This window comes from Oncorhynchus gorbuscha, linkage group LG25 (genome assembly GCF_021184085.1).
Source record: "Oncorhynchus gorbuscha isolate QuinsamMale2020 ecotype Even-year linkage group LG25, OgorEven_v1.0, whole genome shotgun sequence".
Lineage (NCBI taxonomy): Eukaryota > Metazoa > Chordata > Actinopteri > Salmoniformes > Salmonidae > Oncorhynchus > Oncorhynchus gorbuscha.
The window spans coordinates 39839814-39856193 of NC_060197.1; the positions used below are offsets into that span (position 1 = coordinate 39839814).

Sequence of the window (16380 nt, forward strand, 5' to 3'; positions counted from 1 at the left end):
CAGGATATCTGGATGTTTACTTGGACCTGTCAGTCATGTTCAGTCCCCGAGCGAGAGTTGAATATTTATGAGGCAAGACAACCTGTACATATAGTGACAGTTGAGAAAAACACATTTAAAATCTATGGCTCTATTGTGTATAAGGTTGGTTTACAATGGGGGAGCAAAACAATCTGTAACGGAATCACTGCAACTATCGGAATATAGTCCAATACAGAACAGTAGAGTACAGTCCAATACAGAACAGTAGAGTACAGTCCAATACAGAACAGTAGAGTACAGTCCAATACAGAACAGTAGAGTACAGTCCAATACAGAACAGTAGAGTACAGTCCAATACAATACAGTAGAGTACAGTCCAATACAGAACAGTAGAGTACAGTCCAATACAGAACAGTAGAGTACAGTCCAATACAGAACAGTAGAGTACAGTCCAATACAGAACAGTAGAGTACAGTCCAATACAGAACAGTAGAGTACAGTCCAATACAATACAGTAGAGTACAGTCCAATACAATACAGTAGAGTACAGTCAAATACATTAGAGTACAGTCCAATACAGAACAGTAGAGTACAGTCCAATACAGAACAGTAGAGTACAGTCCAATACAATACAGTAGAGTACAGTCCAATACAGTACAGTAGAGTACAGTCCAATACAATACAGTAGAGTACAGTCCAATACAATACAGTAGAGTACAGTCCAATACAGAACAGTAGAGTACAGTCCAATACAGAACAGTAGAGTACAGTCCAATACAGAACAGTAGAGTACAGTCCAATACAGTACAGTAGAGTACAGTCCAATACAGCACTGTAAAGTACAGTCCAATACAGTAGAGTACAGTCCAGTACAGTACAGTGCAGTACAGTAGAGTACAGTCCAATACAGAACAGTAGAGTACAGTCCAATACAGAACAGTAGAGTACAGTCCAATACAGAACAGTACAGTACAATACAGTACAGTAGAGTACAGTCCAATACAATACAGTAGAAAACAGTCCAATACAGAACAGTAGAGTACAGTAGAGTACAGTCCAATACAGAACAGTAGAGTACAGTAGAGTACAGTCCAATACAGAACTGTAGAGTACAGTCCAATACAGAACAGTAGAGTACAGTCCAATACATTAGAGTACAGTCCAATACAGAACAGTAGAGTACAGTCCAATACAATACAGTAGAGTACAGTCCAATACAGAACAGTAGAGTACAGTCCAATACAGAACAGTAGACTACAGTCCAGTACAGTACAGTAGACTACAGTCCAATACAGTACAGTGCAGTACAGTACAGTAGAGTACAGTCCAATACAGTACAGTGCAGTACAGTCCAATACAATACAGTAGAGTACAGTCCAACTACAGTACAGTGCAGTACAGTACAGTAGAGTACAGTCCAATACAGCACTGTAGAGTCCAGTCCAATACAGTAGAGTACAGTCCAATACAATACAGTAGAGTACAGTCCAATACAATACAGTAGAGTACAGTCCAATACAGAACAGTAGAGTACAGTCCAATACAGAACAGTAGAGTACAGTCCAATACAGAACAGTAGAGTACAGTCCAATACAGAACAGTACAGTCCAATACAGTACAGTAGAGTACAGTCCAATACAGTAGTAGTAAACAGTCCAATACAATACAGTAGAGTACAGTCCAATACAAACAGTAGAGTACAGTAGAGTACAGTCCAATACAGAACTGTAGAACAGTCCAATACAGAACAGTAGAGTACAGTCCAATACAGAACAGTCCAGAACAGTACAGTCCAATACAATACAATACAGTGCAGTACAGTACAGTAGAGTACAGTCCAATACAGATACAGTAGAGAACAGTCCAATACAATACAGTAGACTACAGTCCAATACAGCAGTGTACAGTACAGTAGAGTACAGTAATACAGTAGAGTACAGTACAGTCCAATACAATACAGTAGAGTACAGTCCAATAGAGTACAGTGCAGTACAGTACAGTAGAGTACAGTACAGTACTGTAGAGTCCAGTCAGTACAGTAGAGTACAGTCCAATAGAATACAGTAGAGTACAGTCCAATACAGTACAGTAGAGTACAGTCCAATACAGTACAGTAGAGTACAGTCCAATACAGTACAGTAGAGTACAGTCCAATACAGAACAGTAGAGTACAGTCCAATACAGTACAGTAGAGTACAGTCCAATACAGAACAGTACAGTACAATACAGTACAGTAGAGTACAGTCCAATACAGTACAGTAGAAAACAGTCCAATACAGAACAGTACAGTAGAGTACAGTCCAATACAGAACAGTACAGTAGAGTACAGTCCAATACAGTAACAGTAGAGTACAGTCCAATACAGAACAGTAGAGTACAGTCCAATAAAGTACAGTAGAGTACAGTCCAATACAGAACAGTAGAGTACAGTCCAATAAATACAGTAGAGTACAGTCCAATACAGAACAGTAGAGTACAGTCCAATACAGAACAGTAGACTACAGTCCAATGACTTAAATGTAATGTAAATGTCCAATAGAGTACAGTGCAGTACAGTACAGTAGAGTACAGTCCAATACAGTACAGTAGAGTACAGTACAATAAAATACAGTAGAGTACAGTCCAATACAGAACAATATAGTACAGTAGAGTACAGTCCAATACAGAACAGTATAGTATAAGTAGAGTACAGTCCAATACAGTGCAGTAGAGTACAGTCCAATACAGTACAGTAGAGTACAGTACAGTACAGTAGAGTACAGTCCACAGTAGAGTACAGTCCAATACAGTAGAGAACAGTACAATACAGTACAGTAGAGTACAGCCAATACAGTACAGTAGAGTACAGTACAGTAGAGTACAGTCCAATACAGTAGAGTACAGTAGTAGAGTACAGTAGAACATTTACATTTACATTTACATTTAAGTCATTTAGCAGACGCTCTTATCAGTCCAAATTGGTGCATTCACCTTATGACATCCAGTGGAACAGCCACTTTACAATAGTGCATCTAAATATTTTAAGGGGGGAGGGGGGTGAGAAGGATTACTTTATCCTATCCTAAGTATTCCTTAAAGAAGGTGTCTCCGGAAGGTGGTGATTGACTCCGCTGTCCTGGCGTCAGTTTGTTCCACCATTGGGGAGCCAGAGCAGCGAACAGTTTTGACTGGGCTGAGCGGGAACTGTACTTCCTCAGTGGTAGGGAGACGAGCAGGCCAGAGGTGGATGAACGCAGTGCCCTTATTTGGGTGTATGACAGAGCCTGGAGGTACTGAGTGCCGTTCCCCTCACAGCTCCGTAGGCAAGCACCATGGTCTTGTAGCGGATGCGAGCTTCAACTGGAAGCCAGTGGAGAGAGCGGAGGAGCGGGGTGACGTGAGAGAACTTGGGAAGGTTGAACACTAGTGCGGCGTTCTGGATGAGTTGTAGGGGTTTAATGGCACAGGCAGGGAGCCCAGCCAACAGCGAGTTGCAGTAATCCAGACGGGAGATGACAAGTGCCTGGATTAGGACCTGCGCCGCTTCCTGTGTGAGGCAGGGTCGTACTCTGCGGATGTTGTAGAGCATGAACCTAGTCTTGATGTTAGTTGAGAACGACAGGGTGTTGTCCAGGATCACACCAAGGTTCTTAGCGCTCTGGGAGGAGGACACAATGGAGTTGTCAACCGTGATGGCGAGATCATGGAACGGGCAGTCCTTCCCCGGGAGGAAGAGCAGCTCCGTCTTGCCGAAGCTTGAGGTGGTGATCCGTCATCCACACTGATATGTCTGCCAGACATGCAGAGATGCGATTCGCCACCTGGTCATCAGAAGGGGGAAAGGAGAAGATTAATTGTGTGTCAGTCTGCATAGCAATGATAGGAGAGACCATGTGAGGTTATGACAGAGCCAAGTGACTTGGTGTATAGCGAGAATAGAGTAGAACAGAGCCCTGGGGACACCAGTGGTGAGAGCGCGTGGTGAGGAGACAGATTCTCGCCACGCCACCTGGTAGGAGCGACCTGTCAGGTAGGACGCAATCAGTCCAGAGATGCCCAACTAGAGGGTGGAGAGGAGGATCTGATGGTTCACAGTATCGAAGGCAGCCGATAGGTCTAGAAGGATGAGAGCAGAGGAGAGAGTTAGCAGCGTCCAGCGCCTCCGTGATACAGAGACAGTCTCAGTTGAATGACTAGTCTTGAAACCTGACTGATTTGGATCAAGCAGGTCATTCTGAGATACAGAGCTGACAAGGACGGCACGTTCAAGAGTTTTGGAGAGAAAAGAAAGAAGGGATACTGGTCTGTAGTTGTTAACATCGGAGGGATCAGTAGAAGGGGTGCAACTCTCGCTCTCTTGAAGACGGAAGGGACGTAGCCAGCGGTCAGGGATAAGTTGATGAGCGAGGTGAGGTAAGGGAGAAGGTCTCCGGAAATGGTCTGGAGAAGAGAGGAGGGGATAGGGTCGAGCGGGCAGGTTGTTGGGCGGCCGGCCGTCACAAGACGCGAGATTTCATCTGGAGAGAGAGGGGAGAAAGAGGTCAGAGCACAGGGTAGGGCAGTGTGAGCAGAACCAGCAGTGTCGTTTGACTTAGCAAACGAGGATCGGATGTCGTCGACCTTCTTTTCAAAATGTATCTGCAGAGAGGGAGGAGGAGGGGGAGGGGGAGGAGGATTCAGGAGGGAGGAGAAGGTGGCAAAGAGCAGGGTTAGAGGCAGATGCTTGAAATTTAGAGTGGTAGAAAGTGGTTTTAGCAGCAGAGACAGAGGAGGAAAAATGTAGAGGAGGGAGCGAAAGGATGCCAGGTCCGCAGGGAGGCGAGTTTTCCTCCATTTCCGCTCGGCTGCCCGGAGCCCTGTTCTGTGAGCTCGCAATGAGTCGTCAAGCCATGGAGCGGGAGGGGAGGACCGAGCCGGCCTGGAAGATAGGGGACATAGAGAGTCAAAGGATGCAGAAAGGGAGGAGAGGAGCGTTGAGGAGGCAGAATCAGGAGATAGGTTGGAGAAGGTTTGAGCAGAGGGAAGAGATGATAGGATGGAAGAGGAGAGAGTAGCGGGGGAGAGAGAGCGAAGGTTGGGACGGCATACCATCCAGTAGGGGCAGTGTGGGAAGTGTTGGATGACAGAGGGAAAAGGATACAGGTCGGAGACTTGGAAGTTGCAATGAGGTTAGTGGAAGAACAGCATCTAGTAAAGATGAGGTCAGTCCTTGTGAGTAGGGGGGAAGGTGAGAGGGTGAGGTCAAAAGAGGAGAGGAGTGGAAAGAAGGAGGCAGAGAGGAATGAGTCAAAGGTAGACGTGGGGAGGTTAAAGTCGCCCAGAACTGTGAGAGGTGAGCCGTCCTCAGGAAAGGAGCTATCAATGCATCAAGCTCATTGATGAACTCTCCGAGGGACCTGGAGGGCGATAAATGATAAGGATGTTAAGCTTGAAAGGGCTGGTAACTGTGACAGCATGAAATTCAAAGGAGGCGATAGACAGATGGGTAAGGGGAGAAAGTGACCACTTGGGAGAGATAAGTCCCGATGCCACCACCCCGCTGACCAGAAGCTCTCGGGGTGTGCGAGAACAGTGGGCGGACGAATAGGAGTAGCAGTGTTATCTGTGGTGATCCATGTTTCTGTCAGTGCCAAGAAGTCGAGGGACTGGAGGGAGGCATAGGCTGAGATGAACTCTGCCTTGTTGGCCGCAGATCGGCAGTTCCAGAGGCTACCGGAGACCTGGAACTCCACGTGGGTCGTGCGCGCTGGGACCACCAGATTAGGGTGGCAGCGGCCACGCGGTGTGGAGCGTTTGTATGGTATGTGCAGAGAGGAGAGAACAGGGATACAGACACATAGTTGACAGGCTACAGAAGAGGCTACGCTAATGCAAGGAGATTGAATGACAAGTGGACTACACGTCTCAATGTTCAGAAAGTTAAGCAAGAATCTTATTGACTAAAATGATTAAAATGATACAATACTGCTGAAGTAGGCTAGCTGGCAGTGGCTGCGTTGTTGACTTTGTAGGCTAGCTGGCAGTGGCTGCGTTGTTGACACTACACTAATCAGTCGTTCCGTTGAGTGTAATAGTTTACAGTGCTGCTATTCGGGGCTAGCTGGCTAGCTACAGTGTTGATTACGTTACGTTGCGTTAAAAGAACGACAATAGCTGGCTAATAACCTAGAAAATCGCTCTAGACTACACAATTATCTTTGATACACAGACGGGTATGTAGCTAGCTATGTAGCTAGCTACGATCAAACAAATCAAACCGTTGTGCTGTAAAGAAATGAAATGAAAAATGTGATACTACCTGTGGAGCGAAGCGGAATGCGACCGGGTTGTTGAGTGCGGAAGTTCTATTCAGTAGACGTTGGCTAGCTGTTGGCTAGCTAGCAGAGTCTCCTACGTTAGGCTAGCTAACCTCGGTAAATTAAGATAATCACTCTAAGACTACACGCTCTAAACTACACAATTATCTTGGATACGTAGACAGCAAAGACAACTATGTAGCTAGCTAACACTACACTAATCAAGTCGTTCAGTTGAGTGTAATAGTTTCTACAGTGCTGCTATTCGGTAGACGGAGTACAGTCCAATAAAGTACAGTAGAGTACAGTCCAATAAAGTATAGTAGAGTACAGTCCAATACAGTACAGTAGAGTACAGTCCAATAAAGTACAGTAGAGTACAGTCCAATAAAGTATGTAAGTCGCTCTGGATAAGAGCGTCTGCTAAATGACTTAAATGTAATGTAAATGTATAGTAGAGTACAGTCCAATAAAGTACAGTAGAGTACAGTCCAATACAGTAGGGTAGAGTACAGTCCAATACAGTAGGGTAGAGTACAGTCCAATAAAGTACAGTAGAGTACAGTCCAATACAGTACAGTAGAGTACAGTCCAATACAGTACAGTAGAGTACAGTCCAATACAGTACAGTAGAGTACAGTCCAATACAGTACAGTAGAGTACAGTCCAATACAGAACAATATAGTACAGTAGAGTAGAGTACAGTCCAATACAGTACAGTAGAGTACAGTCCAATACAGTACAGTAGAGTACAGTCCAATACAGAACAATATAGTACAGTAGAGTAGAGTACAGTCCAATACAGTACAGTAGAGTACAGTCCAATACAGAACAATATAGTACAGTAGAGTAGAGTACAGTCCAATAAAGTACAGTAGAGTACAGTCCAATACAGTACAGTAGAGTACAGTCCAATACAGTACAGTAGAGTACAGTCCAATACAGTACTGTAGAGTACAGTACAATAAAGTACAGTAGAGTACAGTCCAATACAGAACAATATAGTACAGTAGAGTACAGTCCAATACAGAACAGTATAGTATAATAGAGTACAGTCCAATACAGTACAGTAGAGTACAGTCCAATACAGTAGAATACAGTACAGTACAGTAGAGTACAGTACAGTAGAGTACAGTCCAATACAGTAGAGTACAGTACGGTAGAGTACAGTAGAGTACAGCCCAATAGAGTACAGTAGAGTACAGTCCAATAGAGTACAGTAGAGTACAGTCCAATAGAGTACAGTAGAGTACAGTCCAATACAGTTCAGTAGAGTACAGTCCAATATAGTACAGTAGAGTACAGTCCAATATAGTAGAGTACAGTACAGTAGAGTACAGTAGAGTACAGTCCAATAGAGTACAGTAGAGTACAGTCCAATAGAGTACAGTAGAGTACAGTCCAATAGAGTACAGTCCAATACAGAACAATATAGTATAATAGAGTACGGTCCAATAGAGTACAGTAGAGTACAGTCCAATACAGTACAGTAGAGTACAGTCCAATACAGTAGAATACAGTACAGTACAGTACAGTACAGTACAGTAGAGTACAGTACAGTAGAGTACAGTCCAATACAGTAGAGTACAGTAGAGTACAGTCCAATAGAGTACAGTAGAGTACAGTCCAATACAGTACAGTAGAGTACAGTCCAATACAGTACAGTAGAGTACAGTCCAATACAGTACAGTAGAGTACAGTCCAATACAGTAGACTACAGTCCAATAGAGTACAGTAGAGTACAGTCCAATAATAGAGTACAGTAATAGAGTACAGTAGAGTACAGTCCAATACAGTACAGTAGAGTACAGTCCAATAGAGTACAGTAGAGTACAGTCCAATAAAGTACAGTAGAGTACAGTCCAATACAGTACAGTAGAGTACAGTCCAATAGAGTACAGTAGAGTACAGTCCAATAGAGTACAGTAGAGTACAGTCCAATACAGTACAGTAGAGTACAGTCCAATAAAGTACAGTAGAGTACAGTCCAATACAGTACAGTAGAGTACAGTCCAATACAGTACAGTAGAGTACAGTCCAATACAGTACAGTAAATAAATAAATAAATATATGCCATTTAGCAGACGCTTTTATCCAAAGCGACTTACAGTCATGTAAGTGTGCATACATTGTGTGCATACATTGTGTGCATACATTCTACGTATGGGTGGTCCCGGGGATCGAACCCACTACCCTGGCGTTACAAGCGCCATGCTCTACCAACTGAGCTACAGAGTACAGTCCAATAGAGTACAGTAGAGTACAGTCCAATACAGTACAGTATAGTACAGTCCAATAAAGTATAGTAGAGTACAGTCCAATACAGTACAGTAGAGTACAGTCCAATACAGTACAGTACAGTCCAATAAAGTACAGTAGAGTACAGTCCAATACAGTACAGTAGAGTACAGTCCAATACAGTACAGTAGAGTACAGTCCAATAAAGTACAGTAGAGTACAGTCCAATAAAGTACAGTAGAGTACAGTCCAATAAAGTATGTAAGTCGCTCTGGATAAGAGCGTCTGCTAAATGACTTAAATGTAATGTAAATGTATAGTAGAGTACAGTCCAATACAGTACAGTAGAGTACAGTCCAATACAGTACAGTAGAGTACAGTCCAATAGAGTACAGTAGAGTACAGTCCAATACAGTACAGTAGAGTACAGTCCAATACAGTACAGTACAGTCCAATACAGTACAGTACAGTAGAGTACAGTACAGTACAGTCCAGTAGAGTACAGTAGAGTACAGTCCAGTAGAGTACAGTAGAGTACAGTCCAATAGAGTACAGTAGAGTACAGTCCTATACAGTACAGTAGAGTACAGTCCAATACAGTACAGTAGAGTACAGTCCAATACAGTACAGTAGAGTACAGTCCAATACAGTACAGTAGAGTACAGTCCAATACAGTACAGTAGAGTACAGTCCAATACAGTACAGTAGAGTACAGTCCAATACAGTACAGTACAGTCCAATAAAGTACAGTAGAGTACAGTCCAATACAGTAGAGTACAGTCCAATACAGTACAGTAGAGTACAGTCCAATACAGTACAGTAGAGTACAGTCCAATACAGTACAGTAGAGTACAGTCCAATACAGTACAGTACAGTCCAATACAGTACAGTAGAGTACAGTCCAATACAGTACAGTACAGTCCAATAAAGTACAGTAGAGTACAGTCCAATACAGTACAGTAGAGTACAGTCCAATACAGTACAGTAGAGTACAGTCCAATACAGTACAGTACAGTCCAATAAAGTACAGTAGAGTACAGTCCAATACAGTACAGTAGAGTACAGTCCAATACAGTACAGTAGAGTACAGTCCAATAAAGTACAGTAGAGTACAGTCCAATACAGTACAGTAGAGTACAGTCCAATACAGTACAGTAGAGTACAGTCCAATAAAGTACAGTAGAGTACAGTCCAATAAAGTATGTAAGTCGCTCTGGATAAGAGTGTCTGCTAAATGACTTAAATGTAATGTAAATGTATAGTAGAGTACAGTCCAATACAGTACAGTAGAGTACAGTCCAATACAGTACAGTAGAGTACAGTCCAATACAGTAGAGTACAGTCCAATACAGTACAGTAGAGTACAGTCCAATACAGTATTGTAGAGTACAGTCCAATAAAGTACAGTAGAGTACAGTCCAATACAGAACAATATAGTGCAGTAGAGTACGGTCCAATACAGAACAGTATAATATAATAGAGTACAGTCCAATACAGTACAGTAGAGTACAGTCCAATACAGTAGAATACAGTACAGTACAGTACAGTACAGTACAGTAGAGTATAGTACAGTCCAATAGAGTACAGTAGAGTACAGTCCAATAGAGTACAGTAGAGTACAGTCCAATACAGAACAGTATAGTATAATAGAGTACAGTCCAATACAGTACAGTAGAGTACAGTCCAATACAGTAGAATACAGTACAGTACAGTACAGTACAGTACAGTAGAGTACAGTCCAATACAGTAGAGTACAGTACAGTAGAGTACAGTAGAGTACAGCCCAATAGAGTACAGTAGAGTACAGTCCAATAGAGTACAGTAGCGTACAGTCCAATAGAGTACAGTAGAGTACAGTCCAATACAGTTCAGTAGAGTACAGTCCAATATAGTACAGTAGAGTACAGTCCAATATAGTAGAGTACAGTCCAATAGAGTACAGTAGAGTACAGTCCAATAGAGTACAGTCCAATACAGAACAATATAGTATAATAGAGTACGGTCCAATACAGTACAGTAGAGTACAGTCCAATACAGTACAGTAGAGTACAGTCCAATACAGTAGAATACAGTACAGTACAGTACAGTAGAGTACAGTACAGTAGAGTACAGTCCAATACAGTAGAGTACAGTACAGTACAGTAGAGTACAGTCCAATAGAGTACAGTAGAGTACAGTCCAATACAGTACAGTAGAGTACAGTCCAATACAGTACAGTACAGTCCAATACAGTACAGTACAGTAGAGTACAGTACAGTACAGTCCAGTAGAGTACAGTAGAGTACAGTCCAATAGAGTACAGTAGAGTACAGTCCAATAGAGTACAGTAGAGTACAGTCCTATACAGTACAGTAGAGTACAGTCCAATACAGTACAGTAGAGTACAGTCCAATACAGTACAGTAGAGTACAGTCCAATACAGTACAGTAGAGTACAGTCCAATACAGTACAGTAGAGTACAGTCCAATACAGTACAGTAGAGTACAGTCCAATAAAGTACAGTAGAGTACAGTCCAATACAGAACAATATAGTACAGTAGAGTACGGTCCAATACAGAACAGTATAGTATAATAGAGTACAGTCCAATACAGTACAGTAGAGTACAGTCCAATACAGTAGAATACAGTACAGTACAGTACAGTAGAGTACAGTACAGTAGAGTACAGTCCAATACAGTAGAGTACAGTAGAGTACAGTACAGTAGAGTACAGTAGAGTCCAGTCCAATAAAGTACAGTAGAGTACAGTCCAATACAGTACAGTAGAGTACAGTGCAATAAAGTACAGTAGAGTACAGTCCAATACAGTACAGTAGAGTACAGTCCAATAAAGTACAGTAGAGTACAGTCCAATACAGTAGAGTACAGTCCAATAAAGTACAGTAGAGTACAGTCCAATACAGAACAATATAGTACAGTAGAGTACGGTCCAATACAGAACAGTATAGTATAATAGAGTACAGTCCAATGCAGTAGAGTACAGTACAGTAGAGTACAGTAGAGTACAGTAGAGTACAGTCCAGTAGAGTACAGTAGAGTACAGTAGAGTACAGTCCAGTAGAGTATAGTAGAGTACAGTCCAATAGAGTACAATATAGTACAGTCCAATAGAGTACAGTAGAGTACGCTCCAATAGAGTACAGTATAGTAAGGTCCAATACAATACAGTAGAGTACAGTCCAGTAGAGTATAGTAGAGTACAGTCCAATAGAGTACAATATAGTACAGTCCAATAGAGTACAGTAGAGTACGGTCCAATACAATGCAGTAGAGTACAATCCAATACAGTACAGTAGAGTACAATCCAATACAGTACAGTAGAGTACAGTCCAATACAGTATAGTAGAGTACAGTCCAATAGAGTACAGTAGAGTACAGTCCAATAGAGTACAGTAGAGTACGGTCCAATACAGTCCAGTAGAGTACAGTAGAGTACAGTCCAATACAGTCCAATACAGTAGAGAACAGTAGAGTACAGTCCAATACAGAACAGTAGAGTACAGTCCAATACAGAACAGTAGAGTACAGTCCAATACAATACAGTAGAGTACAGTCAAATACATTAGAGTACAGTCCAATACAGAACAGTAGAGTACAGTCCAATACAGAACAGTAGAGTACAGTCCAATACAGAACAGTAAAGAACGGTCCAATACAGAACAGTAGAGTACAGTCCAATACAGAACAGTAGAGTACATTCTAGAGGTCGAGCGATTAATCGGAATGGCCGATTAATTAGGGCCGATTTCAAGTTTTCATAACAATCGGAAATCGGTATTTTTGAATTATACCTTTTGTTTAATTAACCGGGCAAGTCAGTTAAGAACACATTCTTATTTTCAACGACTGCCTAGGAACTGTGTGTTAACTGCCTTGTTCAGGGGCCGAACGACAGATTTTCACCTTGTCAGCTCAGGGGTTTCAATCTTGCAACCGCACAGTTAACTAGTCCAACGCTCTAACCATGGCACTCCACCAGTAATCTGCCTGTTACGGAAATGCAGTAGAAGCCACGGTAAATTGCTAGCTAGCATTAAACTTATCTTATAAAAAACAATCAATCATAATCACTAGTTATAACTACTGATCCAGTTTAGCAGGCAATATTAACCAGGTGAAATTGTGTAATTTCTCTTGCGTTCATTGCACGCAGAGTCAGGGTATATGCAACAGTTTTGGCTGACAGGCTCATTGCGAACTAATTTGCCAGAATTTTACGTAATTATGACATACATTGAAAGTTGTGCAATGTAACAAGAATATTTAGACTTAGGGATGCCACCCATTAGATAAAATACCGAACGGTTCCGTATTTCACTGAAATAATAAACGTTTTGTTTTCGAAATTATAGTTTCCGGATTCAATCATATTAATGACCAAAGGCTCGTATTTCTGTGTGTTATTATGTTATAATTAAGTCTGATTTGATAGAGCAGTCTGACTGAGCAGCAGCAGGCCCGTAATCATTCATTCAAACAGCACTTTCGTGCGTTTTGCCAGCAGCTGTTTGCAAGCAAGGCATGGATGGTAAATCAACACAGTCTGGTCCCTCCAACATACAGCACATAGCACACTACAGTACCATAGCTGTCCACACATTTCTGACCACATTAGTGACACACACACACACACACACACACACACACACACACACACACACACACACACACACACACACACACACACACACACACACACACACACACACACCACTTCTAAAGGGCCCCTAATCTTACACATCACTTCTAAAGGGCACCTAATCTCACACACATCACTTCTAAAGGGCCCCTAATCTCACACACACACACATCACTTCTAAAGGGCCCCTAATCTCACACACATCACTTCTAAAGGGCCCCTAATCTCACACACATCACTTCTAAAGGGCCCCTAATCTCACACACATCACTTCTAAAGGGCCCCTAATCACACACACACATCACTTCTAAAGGGCCCCTAATCTCACACACATCACTTCTAAAGGGCCCCTAATCTCACACACATCACTTCTAAAGGGCCCCTAATCTCACACACATCACTTCTAAAGGGCCCCTAATCTCACACATCACTTCTAAAGGGCACCTAATCTCACACACATCACTTCTAAAGGGCCCCTAATCTCACACACACACACATCACTTCTAAAGGGCCCCTAATCTCACACACATCACTTCTAAAGGGCCCCTAATCTCACACACACACACACATCACTTCTAAAGGGCCCCTAATCTCACACACATCACTTCTAAAGGGCCCCTAATCTCACACACATCACTTCTAAAGGGCCCCTAATCTCACACACATCACTTCTAAAGGGCCCCTAATCTCACACACATCACTTCTAAAGGGCCCCTAATCTCCTCTTTGGAGGAACCTCTTCTCCTTTGAATCATAGATTCACCCCCCCCCCCCCACACACCACCACCACCACTTTCTTGCGATCATCCTCCCAGAAGTAACCTGGTAACGTAATAGTTTATACACCTAGATTCCCATATGGATGCTACTACCACAGTATCAGCCCTTTTTACTGTACAAGAGGGGTGAGTGGAGTCGGCAAAAGGGGAGACACTTTTCTCCTTATTTTCCCGGACGCTAGCCAGAAGAGGTGCCTAGCAACCTTCCCGTTTCCTAAGGAGCGAAACAGATGCTGGTGTAGGCAGGCATCTCTATAGGGACAGTCCTGTGTGTGTGTGTCTGTGTGTGTGTGAGAAAAATGCTGATGTGAAACATCGTAGGACTAATAAACATACAGTTATAAACTACACTACAAAGTCAAACTGCAATCAGGCTACCGTTATGTATTCACCCCTGCTCTCTAATATATCTGTAACGTTGCCTTCCGTGGACCCAAAACACAAGGTGGTTGCTATGGGGAAAGCCAAGAGTGGCTCCACTTGCAAACAGCTAACTTGTTACTGTGCTGACATGCACCTTTGTTCTCCGGCATCCAATTATGTGTTTTGTCATTTAATTTGCTGCAACCTTGTTGCGCTTCCAGCATTTTTATACGGTGTGCTTTTGCATTTCAGTGTCTTAAAAACATACGGTGACTCTACAGTCGATCTGCACGGCCGGTTGTGATACAGCCTGGAATCGAACCAGGGTCTGTAGTGACGCATCTAGCACTCTAGCCTTAGACCTCTGTGCCACCGAGGAAAGATTAAAGACCAATATCAAAAAACAAACTTCCCTTTTTATATGTTGATTAATCATCGGAGTAGAGAAACACACTATTCTTTATGACTCCTGGTAAAAATTTGAGGAAGAACCAGCTAAAAAGAGGCCCATTTGCATGACAAGTAAAATAACAACCCAATGTTCCTCTCCTAGGACAAACAAGTTAGCAACAGCTAACTAGCTAAATGTCCATGAATGTTTCAAGTGTGTTTCGACCTGCCATCAAATGAACATAGTTGGTTCACGGTTGGTTTTGATATTCGAACCGGTCATGATGGTGTTGGTGAGGATGGACAAAATCAACATGCACGTGATGGCGCACCCCGACTCACGCGCCTGCTGGTGTAGTCAGCAAGTTACTCACCTCTTGACTTTAACACATTTATATCACTTTATAACACATTTAAATCACTTTATAACACATTTAAAACACTTGCATTGTCCATTGACCACAACTGAATGGCCACTAAACAGTAGGATAAACGTACCTGCCAGTCATCAATTGACTCCTGGAGGGGCTACAGAGAGGCTGCACATAGTAATTCTCCAGTTTCACTCCCTGCGCTGCCAGCCTGTCCAGAGTTGGGGTTTTGATCTCGGACCCATGGTAGCCCACGTCCCGGAAGCCTTGGTCATCAACCAGGATGAAAATGATGTGAGGTTGAGTCGTTGGACTGTCAAGTTCATTCACTCGGTTTTGCAAATTGCTATTCCAATTTTCCCATGACATCTGATAGCCACATGTTGGTGAAGTAAACGCGAATAAACTTGCCAGGACACTGAAGAGAAACATTTCCAACCCCTCCGTTTACGCTGCATCAAAACCAAAACATTCCAATCACTGCATCACTCTCTCGAAAAAATTAAAGCATAACTGTTTGCTACATTGCACATTGCAACAAAGTTGCTGGTTGTCATAATGGACACAGCGTGAGTGCAGTGGCGCGCTGCACATGTTCCGGGATAACAGAAGTGGGTTCGCATTGTTCTCAATAGACTATTCTCCTACTCTAGATGGCGTTTATGTTCGGAAGCCGACGAAATACCAGTCCAGTCCTTTCAAATTCTGCAACAAGTGTATTTGTGATCACCTAAACGTTCATCTAAACTTGTGGAATGTAAAAACACATCTTTCCGTCGGAATGTTTTATTCCTCGTTTGAAACGTGGTTCTTACCAAAGTCATTGGATTTACGTCACTGTCTTGCTCCGCAAACAGTCCAAAAATCAATCCCGAACCTCATTCTTTCGTCTGGGACGTGGGACATCGCGCGACAGGTTGGTTTTTGGAGCTCAGTTTCTTTCCATCCGAATGGTCCTCCTCTCTCAGCAAACGGCGAATCTGCTTTTCAAGAACCTCCCTGACATGCCAGCTCGCGCTGTCAGCTCGGTGGGCTGTTCCGTGTGTGCGCTCTTCTCGCGCTCACGGTCAACTGCTCAACACCGCAGAACTGAAAGCTCAATTCATGCAGCATTTTGTCACTGCCTCTGCGTTCTGGCATTTCAACATCCCCGTCGGACTCTCTCTCCCAAAGTCCACATATGTAAATGAGAGTAGGGCAGTGGGCTACGATAAAACATCTGCGTCAACCTTTTGGGTTATATGAGTGACTGTGTCAATGCAAATAATGGGATCCGTTTCAACCGTCTTCTCGAATATAATTGATTTGTTTCCCCATAACTCCCAGAGGAAAGCTGTTTTACTT

The 16380-nt window shown here is 42.9% G+C and overlaps 1 protein-coding gene across 1 annotated transcript in view; it reads right to left on the bottom strand.

The window, feature by feature from the left end:
• LOC124013597 (arylsulfatase J-like) overlaps positions 1-16172 on the bottom strand; it is a 40087-nt gene extending 23915 nt beyond the window's left edge. Inside the window, exon 1 of the mRNA XM_046327915.1 lies at positions 15164-16172. Coding sequence (XP_046183871.1) covers positions 15164-15468 — 305 coding nt within the window. The 5' untranslated portion in view covers positions 15469-16172. The remainder of the gene's footprint in view (positions 1-15163) is intronic.
• Positions 16173-16380: the final 208 nt, after the last annotated feature.